At 47.0% G+C, this 19,225-nt stretch overlaps 8 protein-coding genes across 8 annotated transcripts; 4 read left to right on the top strand and 4 right to left on the bottom strand.

Annotated features, from left to right (window-relative positions):
• The first annotated feature begins 135 nt into the window (after nucleotides 1-135).
• Nucleotides 136-1,707, top strand: V1508DRAFT_420994 (polynucleotide kinase 3 phosphatase-domain-containing protein). The gene has a single exon (XM_066940821.1). It carries the CDS (start codon nucleotides 241-243, stop codon nucleotides 1,327-1,329), a length of 1,089 nt encoding a protein of 362 aa, XP_066794619.1. The 5' UTR covers nucleotides 136-240; the 3' UTR covers nucleotides 1,330-1,707.
• Nucleotides 1,708-1,836: 129 nt separating this feature from the next.
• On the top strand, nucleotides 1,837-2,860 carry V1508DRAFT_420993 (uncharacterized protein). Its single transcript, XM_066940820.1, has one exon. The coding sequence runs from the start codon at nucleotides 1,904-1,906 to the stop codon at nucleotides 2,768-2,770; it is 867 nt and encodes a 288-aa protein (XP_066794618.1). The 5' UTR covers nucleotides 1,837-1,903; the 3' UTR covers nucleotides 2,771-2,860.
• On the bottom strand, nucleotides 2,777-3,997 carry V1508DRAFT_420991 (uncharacterized protein). Its single transcript, XM_066940819.1, has 3 exons — nucleotides 3,909-3,997; nucleotides 3,542-3,856; nucleotides 2,777-3,479 (listed from the first exon to the last, which is right to left on the bottom strand). Exons 2-3 carry the CDS (start codon nucleotides 3,768-3,770, stop codon nucleotides 2,842-2,844), a joined length of 867 nt encoding a protein of 288 aa, XP_066794617.1. The 5' UTR covers nucleotides 3,771-3,856; nucleotides 3,909-3,997; the 3' UTR covers nucleotides 2,777-2,841.
• Nucleotides 3,998-4,906: 909 nt separating this feature from the next.
• Nucleotides 4,907-5,990, top strand: V1508DRAFT_420987 (thioredoxin-like protein). Its single transcript, XM_066940818.1, has 7 exons — nucleotides 4,907-5,089; nucleotides 5,165-5,180; nucleotides 5,250-5,331; nucleotides 5,388-5,452; nucleotides 5,520-5,593; nucleotides 5,645-5,748; nucleotides 5,810-5,990. The coding sequence occupies exons 1-7, from the start codon at nucleotides 4,971-4,973 to the stop codon at nucleotides 5,845-5,847; spliced, it is 498 nt and encodes a 165-aa protein (XP_066794616.1). The 5' UTR covers nucleotides 4,907-4,970; the 3' UTR covers nucleotides 5,848-5,990.
• On the bottom strand, nucleotides 5,853-7,259 carry V1508DRAFT_420985 (uncharacterized protein). The gene has a single exon (XM_066940817.1). It carries the CDS (start codon nucleotides 7,156-7,158, stop codon nucleotides 6,085-6,087), a length of 1,074 nt encoding a protein of 357 aa, XP_066794615.1. The 5' UTR covers nucleotides 7,159-7,259; the 3' UTR covers nucleotides 5,853-6,084.
• A 1,428-nt stretch (nucleotides 7,260-8,687) lies between these two features.
• Nucleotides 8,688-10,260, top strand: V1508DRAFT_420981 (RlpA-like double-psi beta-barrel-protein domain-containing protein-containing protein). Its single transcript, XM_066940816.1, has one exon. It carries the CDS (start codon nucleotides 8,981-8,983, stop codon nucleotides 9,971-9,973), a length of 993 nt encoding a protein of 330 aa, XP_066794614.1. The 5' UTR covers nucleotides 8,688-8,980; the 3' UTR covers nucleotides 9,974-10,260.
• Nucleotides 10,261-10,324: 64 nt separating this feature from the next.
• On the bottom strand, nucleotides 10,325-15,142 carry V1508DRAFT_193739 (CRM1 C terminal-domain-containing protein). The gene is made up of 10 exons (XM_066936176.1): nucleotides 14,572-15,142; nucleotides 14,372-14,401; nucleotides 14,213-14,285; nucleotides 14,032-14,103; nucleotides 13,811-13,917; nucleotides 13,256-13,754; nucleotides 13,108-13,205; nucleotides 12,482-13,055; nucleotides 11,958-12,424; nucleotides 10,325-11,908 (listed from the first exon to the last, which is right to left on the bottom strand). The coding sequence occupies exons 1-10, from the start codon at nucleotides 14,659-14,661 to the stop codon at nucleotides 10,676-10,678; spliced, it is 3,243 nt and encodes a 1,080-aa protein (XP_066794613.1). The 5' UTR covers nucleotides 14,662-15,142; the 3' UTR covers nucleotides 10,325-10,675.
• A 391-nt stretch (nucleotides 15,143-15,533) lies between these two features.
• Nucleotides 15,534-18,223, bottom strand: V1508DRAFT_193783 (uncharacterized protein). The gene is made up of 3 exons (XM_066936177.1): nucleotides 18,162-18,223; nucleotides 17,761-18,043; nucleotides 15,534-17,707 (listed from the first exon to the last, which is right to left on the bottom strand). Exons 2-3 carry the CDS (start codon nucleotides 17,943-17,945, stop codon nucleotides 15,781-15,783), a joined length of 2,112 nt encoding a protein of 703 aa, XP_066794612.1. The 5' UTR covers nucleotides 17,946-18,043; nucleotides 18,162-18,223; the 3' UTR covers nucleotides 15,534-15,780.
• Between the last annotated feature and the right edge of the window lie 1,002 nt (nucleotides 18,224-19,225).

The raw sequence follows: 19,225 nt of genomic DNA, 5'->3' as shown, positions 1-19,225 counted from the left end.
CAGTTTCAAGCCAGCCCAGCCCGGTTTGGATTTCCCGTTCTACGACGCACGTGCTGCGGCTCAGAAAGTGTAAATATATATTATACAAGGCCCTCTATATTGTAATCAAAGACGTGTACCGAGCGCGTTTGAAACCGTCGTAGAACGCTTCTCGCGCTATCCTGCCACACACGCGGTTAATCTAGCTTGGAGGTCTCAGAGGCAGCACGACTTGCAACGGACTCGATCGCTTTGTGCTGCATGATAGTCGAACATGAAGTGGAAAGGTCGTTTCGATATTTGTTTACATCTAAGCGAAACTACTGTGCTAGCAAATTCATAATGAATCGTCCAAATGCTGCTGTAACTTCGACGACGTCGCAGCAAGCGACTCTAACGAAGTTTCTGACGACGACGAAAACAAAGAGCAGTTTGAGCGGCGCAAATGACAAATTAGATGCGATGTCAACTTCTACGATAGACAGTACACGCAAGCGACGAGCGCCAGATGACTTCGAATTTGTGCAAACCCGGACTACTACTACGACGGCGGACATACACAGCGACAGCGAAGTCGTTTCGGAAGAGGATACGACGGTCCAGAAGGCGGGATCAGTTGCTAAACCGAGCGCTGGTTTGATTAAATGGAAGGTGCTTTCTGAGTCAGTGCTCTTTGGTTTGCACTCTTATCACAGGCAGCCCTCATTTCGCACCATTTCGAACCAAAGCACTCCAAATAATACGTCGCACAGAGTCGCGGTTGCAGGATTTGATTTGGACGGTACATTAATTGTAACGAAGACGGGATACTCGTTCGCTCGCAATGAGAATGATTGGAAGTTCAAATTCGGTGAAGCCAGAACTTTAAACAAGATCAAAAGCTGGCTCGATGAATCCACAGAATGCTTAAATGAGAGAATTCTTGTCATATTTTCCAATCAAAGTGGCATAGCATTATCACCAAAAGTTGCTAAGAGCAAGAAGGCTAGAAAGCATGTTGATGAGACCAAGACACGGCTGTGGCAATTCAAGACTAAGCTGGCTGCTATTATGAAGCTACTGGGACTGCGCTGCTATGTCATCGCTGCTACTGGCAAGGACGAATTTCGAAAGCCACATGTAGGGATGTGGCGATTGGTTAAGGAAGTGCATGAGCGACATTTGCGGCGTCTACAGAAAAAGGGGAGTGAATTTGTCGATGAGCATATTGACGTCGACTTAGACAGAGACAATTCCTTTTTCGTTGGCGATGCGGCCGGAAGAAAGGGTGACCATTCGACTGGAGACAAGGATTTTGCAAAAAATCTCGGTATAAAATTCTACACGCCGGAAGAATTCTTTGGTGGATAGATTCATGGAAAATGCTAGGGAGTGAGATAACTGTATTGGTCATGATTCAATTGTTGCCAGTGGTCTTAATTGTCTACAAGGCTCATCAACCAATATAGATCTACAGATGCACCATTCTTTGCAACGAATCGTCTCAAACATAAAGCTTTGGCGCCATTCCGATCGTAAAGATAACTTTGAAAATTTTGGTTGTATGTTGCCTATATGGGCCACTCATCTGAGAATCCCAGAGCAGAGGAGCATGGAGTGATAATCAAAGTGATATAACATGGATTCGTTTGAAGCCCTATACTTCTCACGTTGGCTGGACAACGATGAATGCTTGCATATTGACATCGTACGCATAAGCTTAGATAGTCAGTTTGACCATACTCGCACACGCTCGCGAAGATCTGTTAGATTTCCTAAATATAAAGTATAACAATCGAAATCGATTCTAGGGTTAGGGTCGGGTTGGTTGCTTGGTGCTAAGCTTTAGTCACAATATTAGTGTATGACACCAATCGACTGAGCATTTACAAAGCCCAGTTTCCACGCAGTTGTACTCCTAGTGGATGTCAGAACACCCTCGTCAATGTCTCCTGATCTTTCTACGCTTCCAAGTGCAATTGTTGCTCTCGATCTTACTCTGATATCACAAGGTGCCGAGGCAAAGATATATTTCTCACCCGACCACCCATTCATTCCCTCTTCACTTCTTGGCGGCGCAATTTCGACCACGATCTCGAACCCAAGCGCGGGATACATTCTGAAATATAGACCGCCGAAGCGATATCGACATGATGCATTAGATGCGCAACTTACTAAACACCGAACCCTTTCTGAAGCTCGGATTTTGTACAAATTGTTTCTTGCAGGCATTAGTGTTCCCTCATTTATCGCAGTTGATCCGCGGCTGGGACTAATATGGATGGAGAATATCAATGGATCTAGTCTGAAGGAATGGATATGGGCAAGGGAGAGGGAAATAGAGGAACAGCTTTGCGACGAAGGAGAGTATGGACAGTCACAGAAGCGGTTAGAGATCATTAAACCTTTGCTACTGTCCGTCGGCAGCGAGATTGCTAAATTGCATTTCCTTGATACAGTGCATGGAGATCTCACGACTTCCAACATTCTTCTGCGGGATGGTAGACGTCTTGGAGCCGAGGGCGCCACCGGCTTGCACCAGCTGATGGTTCCAGAACCTGTAATCATTGATTTTGGATTAGCACAGCAATCTACACTACCAGAGGATAAAGCTGTCGATTTGTATGTCCTCGAACGTGCCTTCATCAGTACACACCCCATTCATAGCGGGGAATATGTAGAATGGGTTTTGGAGGGTTACGTGGCCGGTTTCGGGCGTGGACGGAAGACAGCAGTTTTCAAGGTTAACGAGATTATGAAGAAGCTTGACGCTGTCCGGTTACGTGGTCGCAAGCGCAGTATGGTTGGATAAATTCATACAGGTTTTTAAATTGTACATAATATAGTATTGGTGCATTGTATATATTCTATGTCTAATGCTGCCTAAATACCATCGCTCACGTTTATAAATTCTACCATCCAGCCTAAGCCACAGACAACGCCTCTACTTGCGACAACACCGGTGATCTTTAATAGCCACTCCCAACTCCACTTACTTTCAGTCCCAGTCAAGTTCTCGCTCATTAGAAGCGAGACAGTCTCACGCACGCTCTCCTCTGGCAGAATATTCAAAGCATCATTATGAGCAAGCAATTTCACCGCATTCTCTTTCGCAAGCGCCAACAGACTCCGCGGCAACACGCAACAATCCCTAATATTAATCTGATTTATCGACGGTAGCGCCAATCCCATGCGTTTACTAAACTTAATCAATGCCTCTAGCCTTGCAGTCGAGAATTCCGAGACACCGACACTCCGCACTTTGTACCAATCCGCTGTCCTAACAGCAACTGTCCAAATATCAAAAATATCCTGTTCCGAAATAGAGGAGCCAAGTGTCGAGTCGTTTTCGTCATCGAAATCTTCGCCGTCATCATCGGAAAAAGTGATTTCGGGGAACGACAGGACTAGATGCGATATTGTTACGTATTCCGGCGCGGTAGCTTGAAATTGAGTCATTGCTCGTTCCAGAATCTTTGCGCGCGCGGCTATGGATGATGCTGGCGGAAAAAATAATTTTACTACGAAAAATACATTAGCCTATCCCGCAAGCTAAGCAGCACGCGAACCTTTGCGTATCTACCTGTAATCTCAACCTGAGCCTTCCTCTCAGGGGACTCAGCTGAAAACAGTGGTTCACGTGGATTCGGCGGAATCTCCAACTTCACGGGTCCTGCGAACGACAGAGCGTGTCCAGGGTGCTGCTCCCCGTCGACCCATTGCGATACCCTCTGCTTCAGGTCCGGCACTAGGTCTTGTGCGCCTGAATTACGGGCATGTAGCAGGTTGCCGGTGGACAGTATTATTGACATCGCAAACTGTGTAGATATGGCACACCAATGCGACTCGGGGTGCTTGTCTTACTGATTGCTTGATTGTTCTACTGTCGGCGTCGTTCCTATAATAGATTAGTAACAATTTGAAATGCGGTGGTGCTTCCCGACGAGTACAATTGCTCTAGTTCAAGCGAGCCAGAAAATCGGGCAGCTGTTTCAGTGTTCACTCGACGGAGACCCGTACGATGCAAGCGACTGAGAGTTGGCTTCCAAAGGGCTTGGGCTGAGATCGTGCATACAACCCCAATTTAGCGTTGAAATTTCTTAGCCAATCTGAGAAGCTACTGCAAGCTACTGCACGTTAAAGGTAAATTGGTCTGCAATGTTGACATTATAATTACAAATCAATGTGGCCGAAGTTGGGAGTTACTTCGGATCATTTTTGAGGGTCTATGATCGAATATATAACATGTGTGCCAAACGAGTGTACTTCGCAGCACTACAAATGTAAATAAGCACATTACCACAGGATATCTACGCCATCTATTTAAAACGGTAGCATGTGCCTGTGATTGATTACTTCACGGGCGTCATCAATATATTGTCAATTACAGCTGAATTCGAAGTCACTCGGTGCCGTTGATTTTAGGGTTGGTTCACAAACAAATATTTCCTTATTCATATTCGTCATTCGCATTCGCAAATTTCCGTTTAAGTTTCGAATCCGAATAAGGAATGTTATTGGTAATTTTGGTAGACGCTACTCCATCCAGCCACTAATATTGCGTTATGACGCCTTCAGAAAGCGGCTTATGTTACTTCATATTTTTATTTCACACTCTGAGGGAGCATGCCATAGTACAAATTTGTTATAGCATTACTTTCGAATAAATTATTTTAAATCGCATTCGCGCTAGTAAGCAAAAAAACTTCAATTATTCGTATTCGAGTTCCGAATCTCGTACGAATACGAATCAGGAGCATCAGATCACCTTGTGCGCGAGAGGTGTTAACTTTTGGAAGAACACATGTATTGTATGTCTTCGTCAGCCATTGCGAAGTTACGAATACGAACGAGCCAATTCGACCGACGTGAAATGGAGGCAGCCCTAACCTCATGCTCTTGTCAGAATGGCACGTCGGCGGAATTTGAACCTCACATTCCTATATCTCATCAACGAACTCCGGACAGGCCTGCAACAATTAAAACACCACGTTACTTAATTAAAGCGAGCAATGTCTTCCGACGTCCCAAAGTCTTTCTATGACCTCAAGCCGCTCGACAAGAAGTCTCAGCAATTTGATTTCCATCAGCTTGAGGGCAAGGTCGTACTTGTCGTCAACGTTGCGTCCAAGTATGTTTATTGTTGAAGTTTTCCTTGCGGTTTCTTGTGGGAGCATAGAGTATACTGACATGTTTGGGTACGTAGATGCGGATTTACTCCTGTGAGTTTCGGATCCGGTAATATCCAAGGGATTTCGCTGGCGGAAATACTGACAATTGTTCCGTTGTAGCAATACAAGGGTCTCGAGGAGCTTTACAAGAAGTACCATGACCAGGGCCTTGAAATCCTCGGCTTCCCTTGCAACCAGTTCGGTATGTATTTGAAGGAATCGCGTAGCACAAATCACTGTTAGTTAACAAATGCGCAGGTCGCCAGGAACCCGGTACCGATGAGGAGATCGCGTCGTTCTGCACACTGAACTATGGTGTCACTGTATGCTAGTCTTTCAGATACTTAGGGCGTAATATCGAGGGATAGTTGTTAACGTTGGTGTTTACAGTTCCCCGTTTTGAAGAAGATTGACGTTAATGGCGACAATGCTGACCCGGTGTACAAATTTCTCAAGTCTAAGAAGTACGATCTCTTGCTAACTCAACGCAATGTTTATTAACATGTTTAATGTAGAGCTGGTATCCTTGGCTTCCACGGCATCAAATGGAATTTTGAGAAGTTCATTATCGACAAACAGGGCGATGTGTTCCAGCGATATTCCTCCATGTCTACCCCTGGTGAGTTGAGCTCATACGCGATTAAAGTCTGGTAGCATGCTGTTGCTAACCGATCGAACAGAGGCCCTTGATGCCGACATCGCTAAGCTCCTTGCTTAAATCCATGATCTCAGAAAAGATTTGTGTTGAAGCAGGTTTGAAGGTGTGAAGAAGTGTTTTACTGAGTTGGTAATTTTTAATAATAGCTTGCGCGGTTCTAAGCTGCATGCATAATATAATTATATCTGTAGTTTTCCCACAAACTAACAGTATCCAAAGAACTCTCCAACCAAACGCCAGATATCCATGCACTGGTTCGTCTAAATACGTAAAAGTCCACCATTGACAACTCGAAACTTATAAAATTTCGAAATCCAAATTATCGAGGTCATCATCAAAGTAGTAGTCTTCGTCATCATCTTCGTCGTCATTCCCAATGATCTCTGGAGGGGCGGGCGGTGGATTTAGTGGAGTAGGTGGTGGCTCGCTTTTCTCGAGACCTATTTGCCGCTTTAACCAACACATCAACTTTACAGTGAAGTCTGTATTCCATTCATCAATCGCCCCTCCGTGTATAACGACGCTGGTAGGTTTTAACATTATTACCCCCCGCCAAACAGTGAAGTTACTGAGCGTGACCTTGGTACCTAACTTCAGGCCGACTTCCAAATCATTAATCGGCTTCGATTCCAGGGCCCAGTAACAACGGCCCAACTGGTCTTGCAACAACACTTTGCAAAATTTCTTTCCGACAATTGGACTGCGCCTCTTGCCAGGCTGTGCGTCGTTGAACGTGTGAAATTGGAGTCTAGTAGCCATACCCGTACCGTTCTGTACTCTTCCGTTGCCATCGATTTCTTCCGCATGCTCATCTTCTGTGGGAACATCTCTCACCACTTTCCGGCCACTATCACCACTCTCACTTATAGCTTCCTCGATCTTGCGTAATTGCTCACTCTTACTTAGACCTATTTCTTGCACTTCAGCAATTTGGAATGTAACAGGTCCGGTTATTGTGGTCGAGCGCATTGTCGCGACGCCATCAGGAATGAAATTCGATCCTCGGACGCAGCCGACGAGATCCTGTTCGCGAATTGTATCGTCTCCATTATTCTGGTAATGATACTGCAACCTTGTCGGGGGAAAGTTTACACTCTTCGGCGTCTGGTCAACACCTTGTGGCTGCAACGGCGGAATCGTCCGGCGCAGATCATCGTCGAGGAAGAACTGTTCTAATCTCCCGTACAACAGCGCAGGCGCAGCAATACTTCTTTTCGCCGGTGGCAGCTTTGCACTATAGACCGGCGTGATCCAGTACGTACCAGATGGTCGAATACCGTATTTCTCGTAGAATAGATATTGAAGCTGGGTTACGAGTGCCGGGGATAACTGTTGTGGTTCCGTAGCGGCTCGGTGGTACGGCGTCGTCATTACGGATGGGGCATGTGTATTGGTTGAGATATACAGTTTTGGTTTATAAACGAGACTTCGTTCGGTGATGGTCTGACGAATTTCGCGTCAGTAATTATTTTGGTGCGCATAGAACCCCGCGTCACCCTCGCGTCACCCTCGCGTGCTGGTCGATGCCCATTACGTACTTATCGACTGAGATGGAGTGGAAGGAATGGAACTTGAACGCACTACTCACAGAGTCTTAAACATTTGCGTGCTGAAAGAGTCATTGATTAATACATTATGTCTAGTAGAGAAATTTACTAACCTACTAGCTGCTGTATATATTTGTGTCTGTCGCTGTCAGGAACTCTACCACATTCAGATTAACTCCGACGCTTTGGAGCATTCGTCATGAACTGGATAATTGGATATGTGGTCAATTTTGAAGATTTATTGAGGCAAAAGACTATTTAAGGTGCTCACACCACAGATAGCTGCAGAGGGAATGCCAGAATGGATGGCATTGATTGACACTGACGTCTGTTTCTTGGATTGACTTATCGCTGATAGTCGACGATGCGAGAGATGATCTTATAGTCTGGATCAGCCGTGCCTCGTGGATATCCTGCGTGAACAGAAACATGCCCAGCTTGTGGAGCAGAATGTTTTTCGCGGATGTATGTCGCGAAGGGCGGACAACTCGTGAACTCGGATTAAATGCAAAGCCACTTGGCTTGCCAGCGGACATACATCTTTGTGGTCCTCCAGCATGACTATACGGATAGAGAAGCCCAGAGAGAATATCATCGACAATGCAGTATTAGAAGTATTTGTTCGGCACTCATATACTTAATTTTTCTAGCAGTACACAACCCTCAGCTCACAATGAAGTGGATGAGTAGCAATCATTCATTGGTCTGGTAGGAATATATTGGATGGACGCGAGTTTAATTAGACTTCCCGAACAGGCTAAGCGTTGGCATGGCAGCACGGGACGGAGGCTAGCAACTTTTGAAATCAGATCACAATGAGTTATTTTGGGACACAGGCAGGCAACTGCTCACAGCGCAATTTCGGAGAAATTTCGTGCATGACTGACCAAGACAGTTGTCCGAGCCGCCTCAATTGTGGGTGCTCAATTTTAAACCAACAATTAATTAGTGAGCCTGCTGCTACAGACGGCTGCAGTTGTCTCTGACGCGTTTGTCAACGCGTTTTTGCTCACGCGTCTTCTGATGCTGAGGATTAGTGCGGGCACAAGGGACAAGGAGCCAAAACGGAGTCGGCAGGGGGGTTTCATCTTCAGTATTGTGTATGCCTGACTTAGTGCTCTATTCGTCGCGCCATGTGACACAGATGGCGGCACAACCGCACAAGTGCAAGTTAGTACGAAGCTAAGCCGTCCGATGCAGTTATGGAACTCTAATGGCAAGGGGTTACACGTGTTTTACGCGTGGATGCCACGCAAACACGCGTACCTGCCCTTGCATGCATCTAATGCATGTATTGCTGGCGTGCGAGCTAAGCCGCTTAAAGGTCCCATATTGACACAAACACCAAAATCACGAAAACGCTCGAACCAACTTAATAATAAGAGATTTCCCGCCCAGCTTGGTCCTTTCTTCTCTGTCGCTGTTCTTCCCCGTTTGCTTCTATTTCGTTTTTTGCGCAATCCACTCCTTTGGAGCTTTGCCGTTCTTTCCTTCCTTCCTGTCTTTCTTTGCTCTTCGATTTCTCGGCTCCGGCAGAAGCACAAGTCTGCCAGTTCTTTCCTTTCGAAATCAACTCCAAGCGCATTTGTCATATCTTTCTTTATTTCAGACTGCAGTCGCTAGTTCCGTCTCAATTCAGATCAAATATGAGATCTTTCTTCACATTCCTTACTTTGGCATCTGCTGCCCTTGCCGCTCCTTTCGATAAGCGTGCGATTACATGGGTTACCGTCACCGAGAATGTAGACTATGTCCAGACCCTTACCGTCGTGCAAACTGTCGTCGTCTACGCTTCCGCCAGTCCTTCTCCTGACTCTTTTGTGAGCACGTCCATGTCCTCTGTCGCACCTACCTCCACGGTCGTTTACCAGCAGGATATTGTCTCGTCTATCCTCAGCGATAGCTCCACCTCCACTACTCTGTCATCTGTCTCGACGTCTACTACCTCGACTCCTGCGGTTTCCACCACTAGCTCCTCGTCTGTCCAGCCTACGCCTACTACTCCCTCCACTTCTGTCGAGTCTACCACCTCTTCGTCGTACGTCGAACCGCAGCCAACTACGTCTACTGCTATCGAGCCCGCGACGTCTACATCGTCGGTCTACTTCGAGCCCACCCCGACCAGTACCTACGTTGAGCCTACCACGACTGAAACCCCGACCAGCACCTATGTTCAGCCTATCACGACGGAAATACCGACCAGCACTTACGTTCAGCCTACCACGACCGAAACCCCGACCAGCACCTACGCTCAGCCTACGCCCTCTTCCACGGCAGCGCCTTCGAGCAGCATTTCCGTCAGCACCAGCACCCACAGCACCGGCACCGGCACCTACTCCGGCGATGGCACCTTCTATTCTACCGGTCTTGGCTCATGCGGCATCACCAGCGCTGACACCGACTACATAGTCGCCGTGTCTTACGTGCTCATGGATGCCAACTCGAACGGCAACCCGAACACGAATCCATTGTGCGGTAAGACCATCACGGCATACCGCGACACGAGTTTTGTCACCGTCACCGTCGTCGACACATGCAGAGGTTGTGCGGAATATGATCTCGATTTTTCCCCGTCCGCGTTCGAGCAGCTCGGTCAGCAGTCTGAGGGTAGAATCCCAATCACCTGGAGCTGGGACTAGGTTTTGAAGGAAACCGCCAACGTGACTATATTTTAATGCTTTGTGTTCAAGGGTATTTGGGATTTGATGGATATATTTGACAAAATTTATGACCTTACGACCTTTGTTTATGACGGGATACCAATTGTCGATACTTGGGACACTTGATTTGTGATTGTTATATGTAGGGTGTTATGTGCCATTCAATGATACGTTCTAGTTATTATATGATTTAGAGATAAAATATGTTATATGTATATAGTTATTTTATTATTAGCTCTTCAATTGAGATTTATCGTGTCGCTCAATCGGTCCGCTTTCTAGTTCCGAATCCATACCACGTCACGGCGCACTTGCCGACGCTAGAAGCTGACTGCTTCACCCCCCACACAAATCTCTTTCCCGTAACAGGTAGCGTACATGAACGATAACGCACTCAATATTTCAAACAAAAAAAAATACAATTTTTTGTTGGCAGAAAAATCGAGCAATTTAAAATTAAGCTACTGTTTATATAACAACCAACAACAGTCACAAAATAATAATGATAGTAACGTAAATAGTGATAGTAATAGTAGTAGTGTAGTAGTAATATAGTAAGAATCCCTTGGTCATACAGTTTTTGATACACGACAGTACTCTGTTTCAGCACCACCACCCGGCAGTCCAATCCTCCGTCTCGACAACACTCACATCTCTTTTCTCAACGACATGGTCCTCAAGTCACACGTCCTCGTCCATATCCGACGGCTTAATCAGTCCGCCAACCTTGAGCGCGCGCTCCCGCTCGGCTTTTTGCTTGGCAAGCATCTCAGACTCGCGTTCGTCCGCGTACAAATAGTCAGTCGAGTCACCGCCATATTCCCTGATCTGCACTAAAAAGTCGCGCAGATTGAGCTTGAATTTGTTTTGGTTGTCTGTAAGCTTGAACAACCCCATGACGAAATTGTCGACTTGTGCGCGCTGCAGATGCGGGAACGCGTTCATCAGCATGTTGGCCGAGTATTCTCGTAAGAAATCAGCGTTCGATGTGCCAGCTGGCGCCTCGTCCGGTTTATACAACGGCGCCGAAATCTTGTTTGTCCCAACAAGCTCAAACATGCGTGCGAGCAAGAACGCCTGGACTTTAAATCCCGCCTTGTGGTCAGCGTCGGTGAGCACGAAGAACACGTCCTTGAGTATATGGATGAAGAAAGTCTGGTAGAACGCGTCCGCTATCTGTGGATCGCTTTCTGAGATGTTGTTGATGAGTTCGACGCAGATGTTGAGACCGGCGGCTTCGACGTCGCGATTATCGTGCTTGCTGGCCCATAGACAGGCGTCGACAACATAGCCGAACACTGGACCGGGAAGTTTGAGGAGTGCTGGGAAGCAGTGTACGTTGATTGCCCGCAGTAACTTGAAAAACTCGACTCTGTGCTCGGGATACTCTGTAAAATCCTTGTTGATCATCGACAGCGTGCACTCGAACACGTTCTCCAGGATCAGGACAACCTTGTCTGTAATCAAACCTTCTAACCGGCTCACGATCGTAGTCATGCAGTTCAATACCTCAGCATCTCGAGCATCGGGAAGGTTTCTGTTATAATCACCCAGAACAGCCTCCAAAAGCGGCGGAATCATAGTATTGTTAACTGTCTCTAGATCTTCAGCTTTACTCATATACGTCTCAATAAGTTTCAAAATCTCCTTCTTTACTGTCCGCAGACCCCGCACCCGCGGCGTCTTTGTAGCAATGGTTCCCTGCACGGCGATCGACTCTGAAATCATCTCGCTGACAGCTTTGTATAATCCAAGCATATCCAGATAATTCCGGACGAGCTGCGGGTAAAAGCAAGCGCCCATTGATGTGCATGCCGCGACATTAGTCTTCATGATATTGGCAATGATCTTGATCGTGCTAGTGTCAGAAAGAATCTCCGCATTCTGCGCAGCCTGCTGAATAATCGCATCCCACTAGTCATTGTCAGTAACGTATCTGAATCCGTCGATCGACTAAACTTACAGCACTGTTCGGCATGGCCATCAATTCGCTAATGAGTCTCTCCTGAATATTCTTCGCCGGTTGTGCAGAAATCATGTATCCACAGGCTTCATAAAACGTATGCACCTGCTGCGGCTGCAAATCAGACGTAATCTTATCCAGCGTCCTCACAATCTCGTCAATAAAGGGCTCAGTCTCATTAGCTTGCTGTGCCACAAAATGTCGCTTGCACTTTTGCGCAATCTTGATGAACGTATCGCACGCCATGTCCTGCACACCTTCATGAGTCTCGTGCATAAACTCAAACAACTTGTTGACGACCGTCTTCAAGAATTTCCAGTGCGCTTTTAAAAATCGAGGGTACTGGCCGACAATATACATAATGTTCGAGGCCACGACGGCCTTGTTGTCCTTCCCCCGCTTCATTTCCGTCAGGCCGAGCAAATCCTTGATAACCATGACCAAAAACCGTTTCTCCATTTCCTCATCTACACCACGTTAGCAATCATTCAGCCAAGAACAAAATAAATTTGAAAATATCGTACTCATAGCGCCAGAAATCGAGCCAATAGCCCAACATAACGTGTTCAGGTTATTCCATGACCATTCGCTACCATCAATCTGTCTTGCCAACTTATTTGTCATAATGATCTCCGTATCAACGACATCTAAATGGGTAAGATAGACCAACACCTCACGCATGCTCTTGTACAAAGTAATCGTGTCGCTCTCCTTCACGAACTCCCTCACAATCTCGCCTTCGTCGTTCTCAACAATTAGGACCTCCTCCGGCCGCACCATCTTCTCGATCATAACTAACCGCAAACTGGAAAGAACTTGCGTGTACATGTGTTTCCGTAACGGGTAGTTTGCAAGTACGTCAGGGTGTGCCGCACCACCGTTTGCAAATGCACCGGCAGGTGAAGCGAAGTTGAGTTGCATGAGAGGATTCATTTCTGCGAGCGGAAGTTGCTGGACTTCTTCGTAGAGTTCGAGGACAAGTCGAGACCAGTAATCGAGACATCCTTTGAAGACCTCGCGTTCGTCGATTTGCGAGATTTTGATCAGGAACAGGTGAGAGTTGATCAGAATATCCTTATTGTCTTGCGCCTCAATGAGCTAGAATGACGTTAGTATGCACCTTTGTAGCAATGAAATGAAAACCTCGTACTTTTAGATGATGCGAGAGGAATGTGGTGAGGAAAATTGCAAGGTTCTGGATGAATTCTTGCTCACGCGTGCCGACGGAGTCGTAAGATTGTCGGAAATCTTGAAAGGCATCAGCACCAAATCAATGCCATAGGTATCTGGGAACTTACCTGTGCTCAATGGAATGATCTCATTAACAGTCTCCATAGTTCTCAAGAACAAGCTCAAGAACTGGTTGTCATACTGGGGAGATGCAAGCGAAGAAACCTCCGTAAGACACTTTAACGTCAAATTTCTAAACTCGGGCGGCGCCAAAAATCTCGTGAGAAGCAACTCGATGATTCCAGTCTCGAAGATATACCCGTATGGGATCCAATTGAGGTACCTCAACAACGACTGTAGCGTTGCGATAATCAGCGACGGCCGATTTGCTTTTTCAAGAACTTCGTAGCACAGGTTGTGAATTTCAGAGAATTCAGTACACATTTGCTGTTTCAAATTCCGGGCCTTTGCTTGAGTCATTTGCTCGGCTGAGAAATCAAAGACTTCTTCGGACAAAAGTTTGAGGATGCTCATGTTGTTCTCACATACGTTGAGTGAACTCCTACTTGATTGCACGATCTCGGGGATGAACGTCGGCCAGTTATGCGGCCATTCTTGCTTGAGAATCTACCAACTCAAATCAGTACATGATTCAGGCATATTTCGGAATTCAAGAAGTGTACCTCGACGAGAGTCAAGTTGCATTTGTTGATCAGTGACTTTTGGCTTCGAAACTTGGCTTCGTCGCTCGACATGGTAATGCACATGGTCACCACGAAGTTTCGGATTCCTAACAAACCGATCATCATCAGCATCCGGCCCACAGACCTACAATCGCAATTCATTCATGACATATCTTCGCCCCAAAAAAATCTGCTGCGATGGTGTTAATAATGACACATACCCTGCTGTTGATCCACCGGCAGCGCCTTCCATCTTGTCTTGATAAGCTTGTCCAAAATCGATAAAGCGATATCTATACGAAAACACACACAGCATTAGACCCTCGCACTCGGCTTTCGCAGATCCACATCTCCAACAAAACGCCATTCGCGTCGTCGAAGAAGAATCAAAATTGGACTTACATTTGGTCTGCGGGTTATTCGACTTTTGCAAGATTTGATCCACACGTGTCCATGCATCAGGATGTTCTTGGAACTACAATTGCAAAACAAAACCAAATCAGCAATCGTCCTTGTCTTGCTCAAACCATATAATACAAGAACAGAAAAATGGGGCCGTACCTGTGTCAAGACCTGTTGTGCTGCTTTTTGCTATAAAACGCAACCCACCGCAAAAAGCGGTGGATCAAAAACATTAGCCGAAATGTCCACAAAAGACAATCGCTGCGCCTGTAGACTCCTTAAACATTCGCGAATCACGCGTATTCTCCGTCGTCTGGAGGGATTTGGAGACGAGCGCGACGGTGTGGGGTTTGGCATACCTGATCCGCGGGACCTTTGTAGAAAGCGTCGACGACCTTGTCGAGCAAGTCGACGTCGACAGGGAGGTCGAAATTGAGGATCGCCTCCATGTGATCTCGGCGTCGGGAGCTTGCGGACTAATGCACCGAAAGTAGTTTGTTTAGCGGTGTTGTGTGTTTGATTTGTTGTGCGGGACAGAAAGTCGTTAGGTGGTGGCTGTGGTCGAAGATAGAGGAAAGGCTTGACTTTTGCAGTGTTGGGAAAATCGGAGTGGATGATTGTGTGAGGAGGAGGGGCTGGCAGGCAAATACCCAGCGCGCCTTCGAGAATTCCCTGACTTAATCGGTTATCGGACAGAGTACGAGCGAGTACAAACAACAGTTAAGTTTACTTGCATAATAATTATATTGCTTCAATTGTATATACGACGTATTATTTGTTTCAACACCCTAATCCGGCAGCGAGAGCCTCCTAACAGCCTGGGTTCCGGTCAAATATGTGCGATTAGTGACCGTACCACAGCTGTGATAGAAACGGATCATCAACTACGCCATTCTCACAGTGGAATATATTCTGCTATGTTCTGCTCTCAAGGGACGAATATCGAGAACCAGATCAATACGCTTGATCTTACAATCTCATGAGAAGTCTGAATTAAATGCTTGCAGCAGTTCGTACATGTTCGTACGCTATTTTGCAAACCTCTTCCAAACTTGGCTGCTGAGTACGACATACTCAACGTTAACAATATCTCTTCCACGTCTAATTGGTTAACCAGATCAAAGTCCAGAGAGTAAGGAAGGCAGAAGATTGCCTTGGCTCAGTTAAGCAAACAGCGCCGCATGCTCAGAGCCACATGCGTGTGGGTTAACCCCGGATGGTCGAGAAATCTCCGCGTCCCTAGGGTTATCGTGCATTTCTGCTGTTTCGATGGTTCACATGCGCCGAAGTACAAAGCGTAGTGTCAAGACGGGAACTACGATTGCCATGAGGAAATATAAATGCATCACTAGCAATATTTTTTAGTTAATATATACACACATACATCTATCCTCCCAAATCGTACAAGCATTTTCAAAAGTCAACCGAGTAAAAGAAATTAACCAAAATAGTAGAAAATCCAACACGAATATATAAATGCAAGCACCAAACTAACTTCTACCCACCATATGCATAAATGACCTCATATTATCTGACCTAGAAAACGAGTAGACATCCGTTTCAATTCGCTACTCCCTCATACTCCACTGCGGTCGCAAATTATCCTCAACGCCGCCACTGTGGATGGGAACTAATTCTCGTGGGAGCTGCGGACTGAGCCTGTTAGAGACTATCTGCTGATTATGATCGTACAGATACATATTTTCGACATCGCTACCGGGAGTTGTGACACCACTTGGCGAGTACTTCTTTGGAGGCAGAAACTCAAGGCCAGAGTATGAAGCCGAGTTGCGGAGCATGTATGGAGTCGGCAGGTTTCGGAGCTGCATCTCGGTCCACTGCTGCTGTGGCGTGGTCGGGCTTCCACAGGACGATCCCACGCTACTGCCAGCTGTTCCTGCTCTTGGGCGACGGGGTGGAGCAAATAATGTCGGGGAACCAAGGATCCTTTCCTCTCCGAGCTGGTGAGGAGTCGGTAGCGGTGACAATGGTTCGAGCGGCGGTAATCTTTTTGGTTGTGCGCGTTGCAGCATTGGCTGCTTCTGTGGCATATAAGGGTGGTGCTGTGGTTGATATTGTGGAGTATAGTAGCCGCTGTTGTATGCAGGATATAGCTGTGGTTCACGTCTATGTTGTACCTCTTGTTGGTAAGGCCCGCCAGACTGAGACGACAGCGACCTCGGGACCTCGCCCGGGAAATGATTGTACGACCCAATAGGATGTCTCGGCGCTGGTCTCAAAGAGCGACCAGCAGCAGCAGTTGGAGACGACATGATGTTTGGACTGGGCGCTACACGCGGTGCAGGGACCCTCGCAGTGCTGCCGTATGCCACGGCCGAATCGTCCTGTGTTAGAATTGGCAAAGCAGGCTCGTATCCGTTAGGCATAGGCTTGTCGAAATAGTCCTTATAGAAGGAACGCAGGCGATTAGCACGCTCTTCTGCATCCGCAGGTGATGAGAACGAGCGCTGACGCCGTAAAGAATTTTCTGGTTGCGATGTGCTGTCCTGTGGAGGGGCGAGGTCGACTACATGTGCGGCTGTCGTATCAATTAGCTCATCCGTATTTACCCTCGACTGAAGAGTGAATGGCTCAAGTGTTTCCTGGTAGTTTTCCACACTGCTGCTGTCTCCTTCATTATCCGTACCACTTTCAGAGGAAGGCGGATCCTCGTAATAAGAGACTCTATCTTCAGGAGACAACTTGCTCTCTCGGGAAGGGACTGGAGGTGCGGTACTAAGACGTCTTGGATATCGTTGTGAAAGCCGCTTCACAGAATCAGAGCGTGTTGGAAAAGGTGTTGGTGATAAGCTGTGGATAGATTCAGGTGGTGAAAGTGACAATCCTGGCGGAGAAGACGACAGGTCCGAGGCAGAGGGCGCATCTTGTGGGAGCTCTTGAAATCCATCGTAAACAGCTCTAACGATAGGATCCGACGAGGCCGATGCATCAGACGACGGGGTATCGACCAAGACAGACTGTGGCATCGACATCTCCTGCATTTCAAAAGACTCATCAACCACATTCAGTTTTGGTAAGTTTCGAGCCGCATTAACGTCTGGTGTCGAGTAGGTCATGGTGCTCAGTCTGCTGGGCGTTTTGGTGGAAGCATTGTCGCCTTTCAATTGGTTGCGGAAATCGTAAGGCGAGTCCTGCTGGTAGAAACTGGTATTGCGCAGCTTGGCGGACTCAGGAGCACGTGGAAGAGCTGTGTAGCTCCCTTTTCCGTGCATCCTGGCAAGCTCCTGTGGAATAACGTCGTAGGGGCTATTGAGCGAGACACGCGATTGACTGAAGTCGTTGCCTATCGGCAGCAGATAGTCATTGCCATAGATCTTTGTCCGGCCGCTCCTGGGGGCATTACGAGGTGGAGTCATGTCAAAGTCATCGTGGTTGAGGTCGATTTGGGCAGCGACAAGGTCTTCTTTTTTGAGGCGACGGACGTGACGACGATGCAGGATAAGCAAGACGACAATAGCGACGAAGAGCGGAATGCTATGGAGTGTGTTAACACTTTTCATTCCCGGAAATTGCTGACAATAACATACGCGACTCCGAGAGCAATCGGAAGAGTTGGTGAGCCAACTGGCTTTTCGCAGAAACTGGAGTTGCTGCTAGAAGGGCAGCTGCTTTCAGCACTTGAAGCTGATGAAGTGGAAGCTGCAGATGCGGAGAATGTGGTTGTTGCTCTGCGCAGGAGCACATGGCCCTCGGAAGGGCTAGAAGCTAACATGTTGACAAGTCGTTGCACGATCGCGTTCGACAGAAGGGTGGATAGCGGTGAAGGTAGAGGATAACAGAAGAAGCGAGCAGCAGAACTCGTGGAGGAGACTGCTTGGAGATTTCATTAGCAGATGGAGCAAGCACGAAGGTCGTCCGAATTGGACGTGAAGGCCGGGTTCAGAGGGCCCCCGAGCACTAGCCGCGAACTAAACAAATGAACCCTTACCCAGACACTAAAAGAGACGCGTTCCTAACGCGTTTGTCGCTCTGCCCTGTCGAACAATTATATTTCGTGTAGCAAACGCAGTGCTTACTTAGACAGATCCTACGCTATTTGCTCCCAAATGAGTGGTAATAATATAGTCTAATAGCAATCTTGCAATATATTCACAGAGACAGAGGTGAGAGGAGAAAAAAAAAAAGGGGCTTCACCAAGGGAGCACGGATCATGGCAGCAGACATAGAGAAAGTGAACGTAAAAATGTCCGATGTTGCCGCACCAATCTTACTGAAGCCCCGAAGATCGTACTGTTACTGCGCCAATATGTATGCCAGCCACGAGGTAGCATTAAGCAGGTCAAAGCAGTTTTCTGGTGAATTTCGGCGGCTCATTTGTCCTTAATAAAAATACCAGCAAACGGCGGTGGAGATACCCCTGAGCTTGTCCTTGCTTGGCTCGATGCGTCTCTTGTATGATAATAATGTATAGTAATTTGTATCAGCATTGCGAGGCGGCACAGATTTCCGGTCGAAAATTTTGATAATGCAAATGGCGTGCACTCTGGGTTACGTTTTGGGAAAATGTGAAATAACTACTTTTGTTGATCAAAAGTCTTAATACAACATACTTAATACAACAACCAATCAATCAATGTGCGTCTGGTTCGCTGACTAAGAATTACACAATGTTCCACTGGTCCAATTTGTCACATCGGCACTCTAACTTCGTCCACGGCCGCACATGACAAACGGCTGCTGGTGCGGTAGAAATAGCATGTGCCGTAAGTTATCAATAAAATTGTGGCATTTGCGGTGCGGCACCATATCCCTTCCTTACAACTAAAGACAAAAAGGATGAGAAAGGGGTCAAAAAACCAAGAGAAATTTGAGTTTGGGAAGCAAACTTACGTAAAATTCATTCAAGTGCGCGTTCATACGCACTCGTTTTCCATCGCGTTGTCACGTGATCCTCTCATCTCTCTCGGTTCGACTTTGGGTGCCGGGGCATCGGTCCTGTTCCTGGTCTGTCTGTCTTGACAACTCATGGTGGCCGACTCCCCATCTTGACGC

Source organism: Lipomyces doorenjongii, assembly GCF_038497915.1.
Source record: "Lipomyces doorenjongii strain NRRL Y-27504 unplaced genomic scaffold V1508scaffold_41, whole genome shotgun sequence".
NCBI classification, from domain to species: domain Eukaryota; kingdom Fungi; phylum Ascomycota; class Lipomycetes; order Lipomycetales; family Lipomycetaceae; genus Lipomyces; species Lipomyces doorenjongii.
The sequence above is the reverse complement of the archived record's forward strand: the minus strand, read 5'-3'. Positions and strand labels throughout refer to the sequence as shown.

Bases quoted from the DNA above. Each gene is read 5' to 3' on its own strand.
- V1508DRAFT_420994 (XM_066940821.1), top strand. From the start codon at position 241: ATGATAGTCGAACATGAAGTGGAAAGGTCGTTTCGATATTTGTTTACA.
- V1508DRAFT_420993 (XM_066940820.1), top strand. From the start codon at position 1,904: ATGTCTCCTGATCTTTCTACGCTTCCAAGTGCAATTGTTGCTCTCGAT.
- V1508DRAFT_420991 (XM_066940819.1), bottom strand. From the start codon at position 3,770: ATGTCAATAATACTGTCCACCGGCAACCTGCTACATGCCCGTAATTCA. The intron at 3,480-3,541 runs GTAGATACGCAA...TATTTTTCGTAG, and splicing joins GGCTCAGGTTGAGATTACAG to TAAAATTATTTTTTCCGCCA.
- V1508DRAFT_420987 (XM_066940818.1), top strand. From the start codon at position 4,971: ATGTCTTCCGACGTCCCAAAGTCTTTCTATGACCTCAAGCCGCTCGAC. The intron at 5,332-5,387 runs GTATGTATTTGA...ACAAATGCGCAG, and splicing joins CTTCCCTTGCAACCAGTTCG to GTCGCCAGGAACCCGGTACC. The intron at 5,749-5,809 runs GTGAGTTGAGCT...CCGATCGAACAG, and splicing joins TTCCTCCATGTCTACCCCTG to AGGCCCTTGATGCCGACATC.
- V1508DRAFT_420985 (XM_066940817.1), bottom strand. From the start codon at position 7,158: ATGACGACGCCGTACCACCGAGCCGCTACGGAACCACAACAGTTATCC.
- V1508DRAFT_420981 (XM_066940816.1), top strand. From the start codon at position 8,981: ATGAGATCTTTCTTCACATTCCTTACTTTGGCATCTGCTGCCCTTGCC.
- V1508DRAFT_193739 (XM_066936176.1), bottom strand. From the start codon at position 14,661: ATGGAGGCGATCCTCAATTTCGACCTCCCTGTCGACGTCGACTTGCTC. The intron at 14,286-14,371 runs GTACGGCCCCAT...TTGCAATTGTAG, and splicing joins CACAACAGGTCTTGACACAG to TTCCAAGAACATCCTGATGC. The intron at 13,206-13,255 runs GTAAGTTCCCAG...ATGCCTTTCAAG, and splicing joins GATCATTCCATTGAGCACAG to ATTTCCGACAATCTTACGAC.
- V1508DRAFT_193783 (XM_066936177.1), bottom strand. From the start codon at position 17,945: ATGTTAGCTTCTAGCCCTTCCGAGGGCCATGTGCTCCTGCGCAGAGCA. The intron at 17,708-17,760 runs GTATGTTATTGT...CACACTCCATAG, and splicing joins CCGATTGCTCTCGGAGTCGC to CATTCCGCTCTTCGTCGCTA.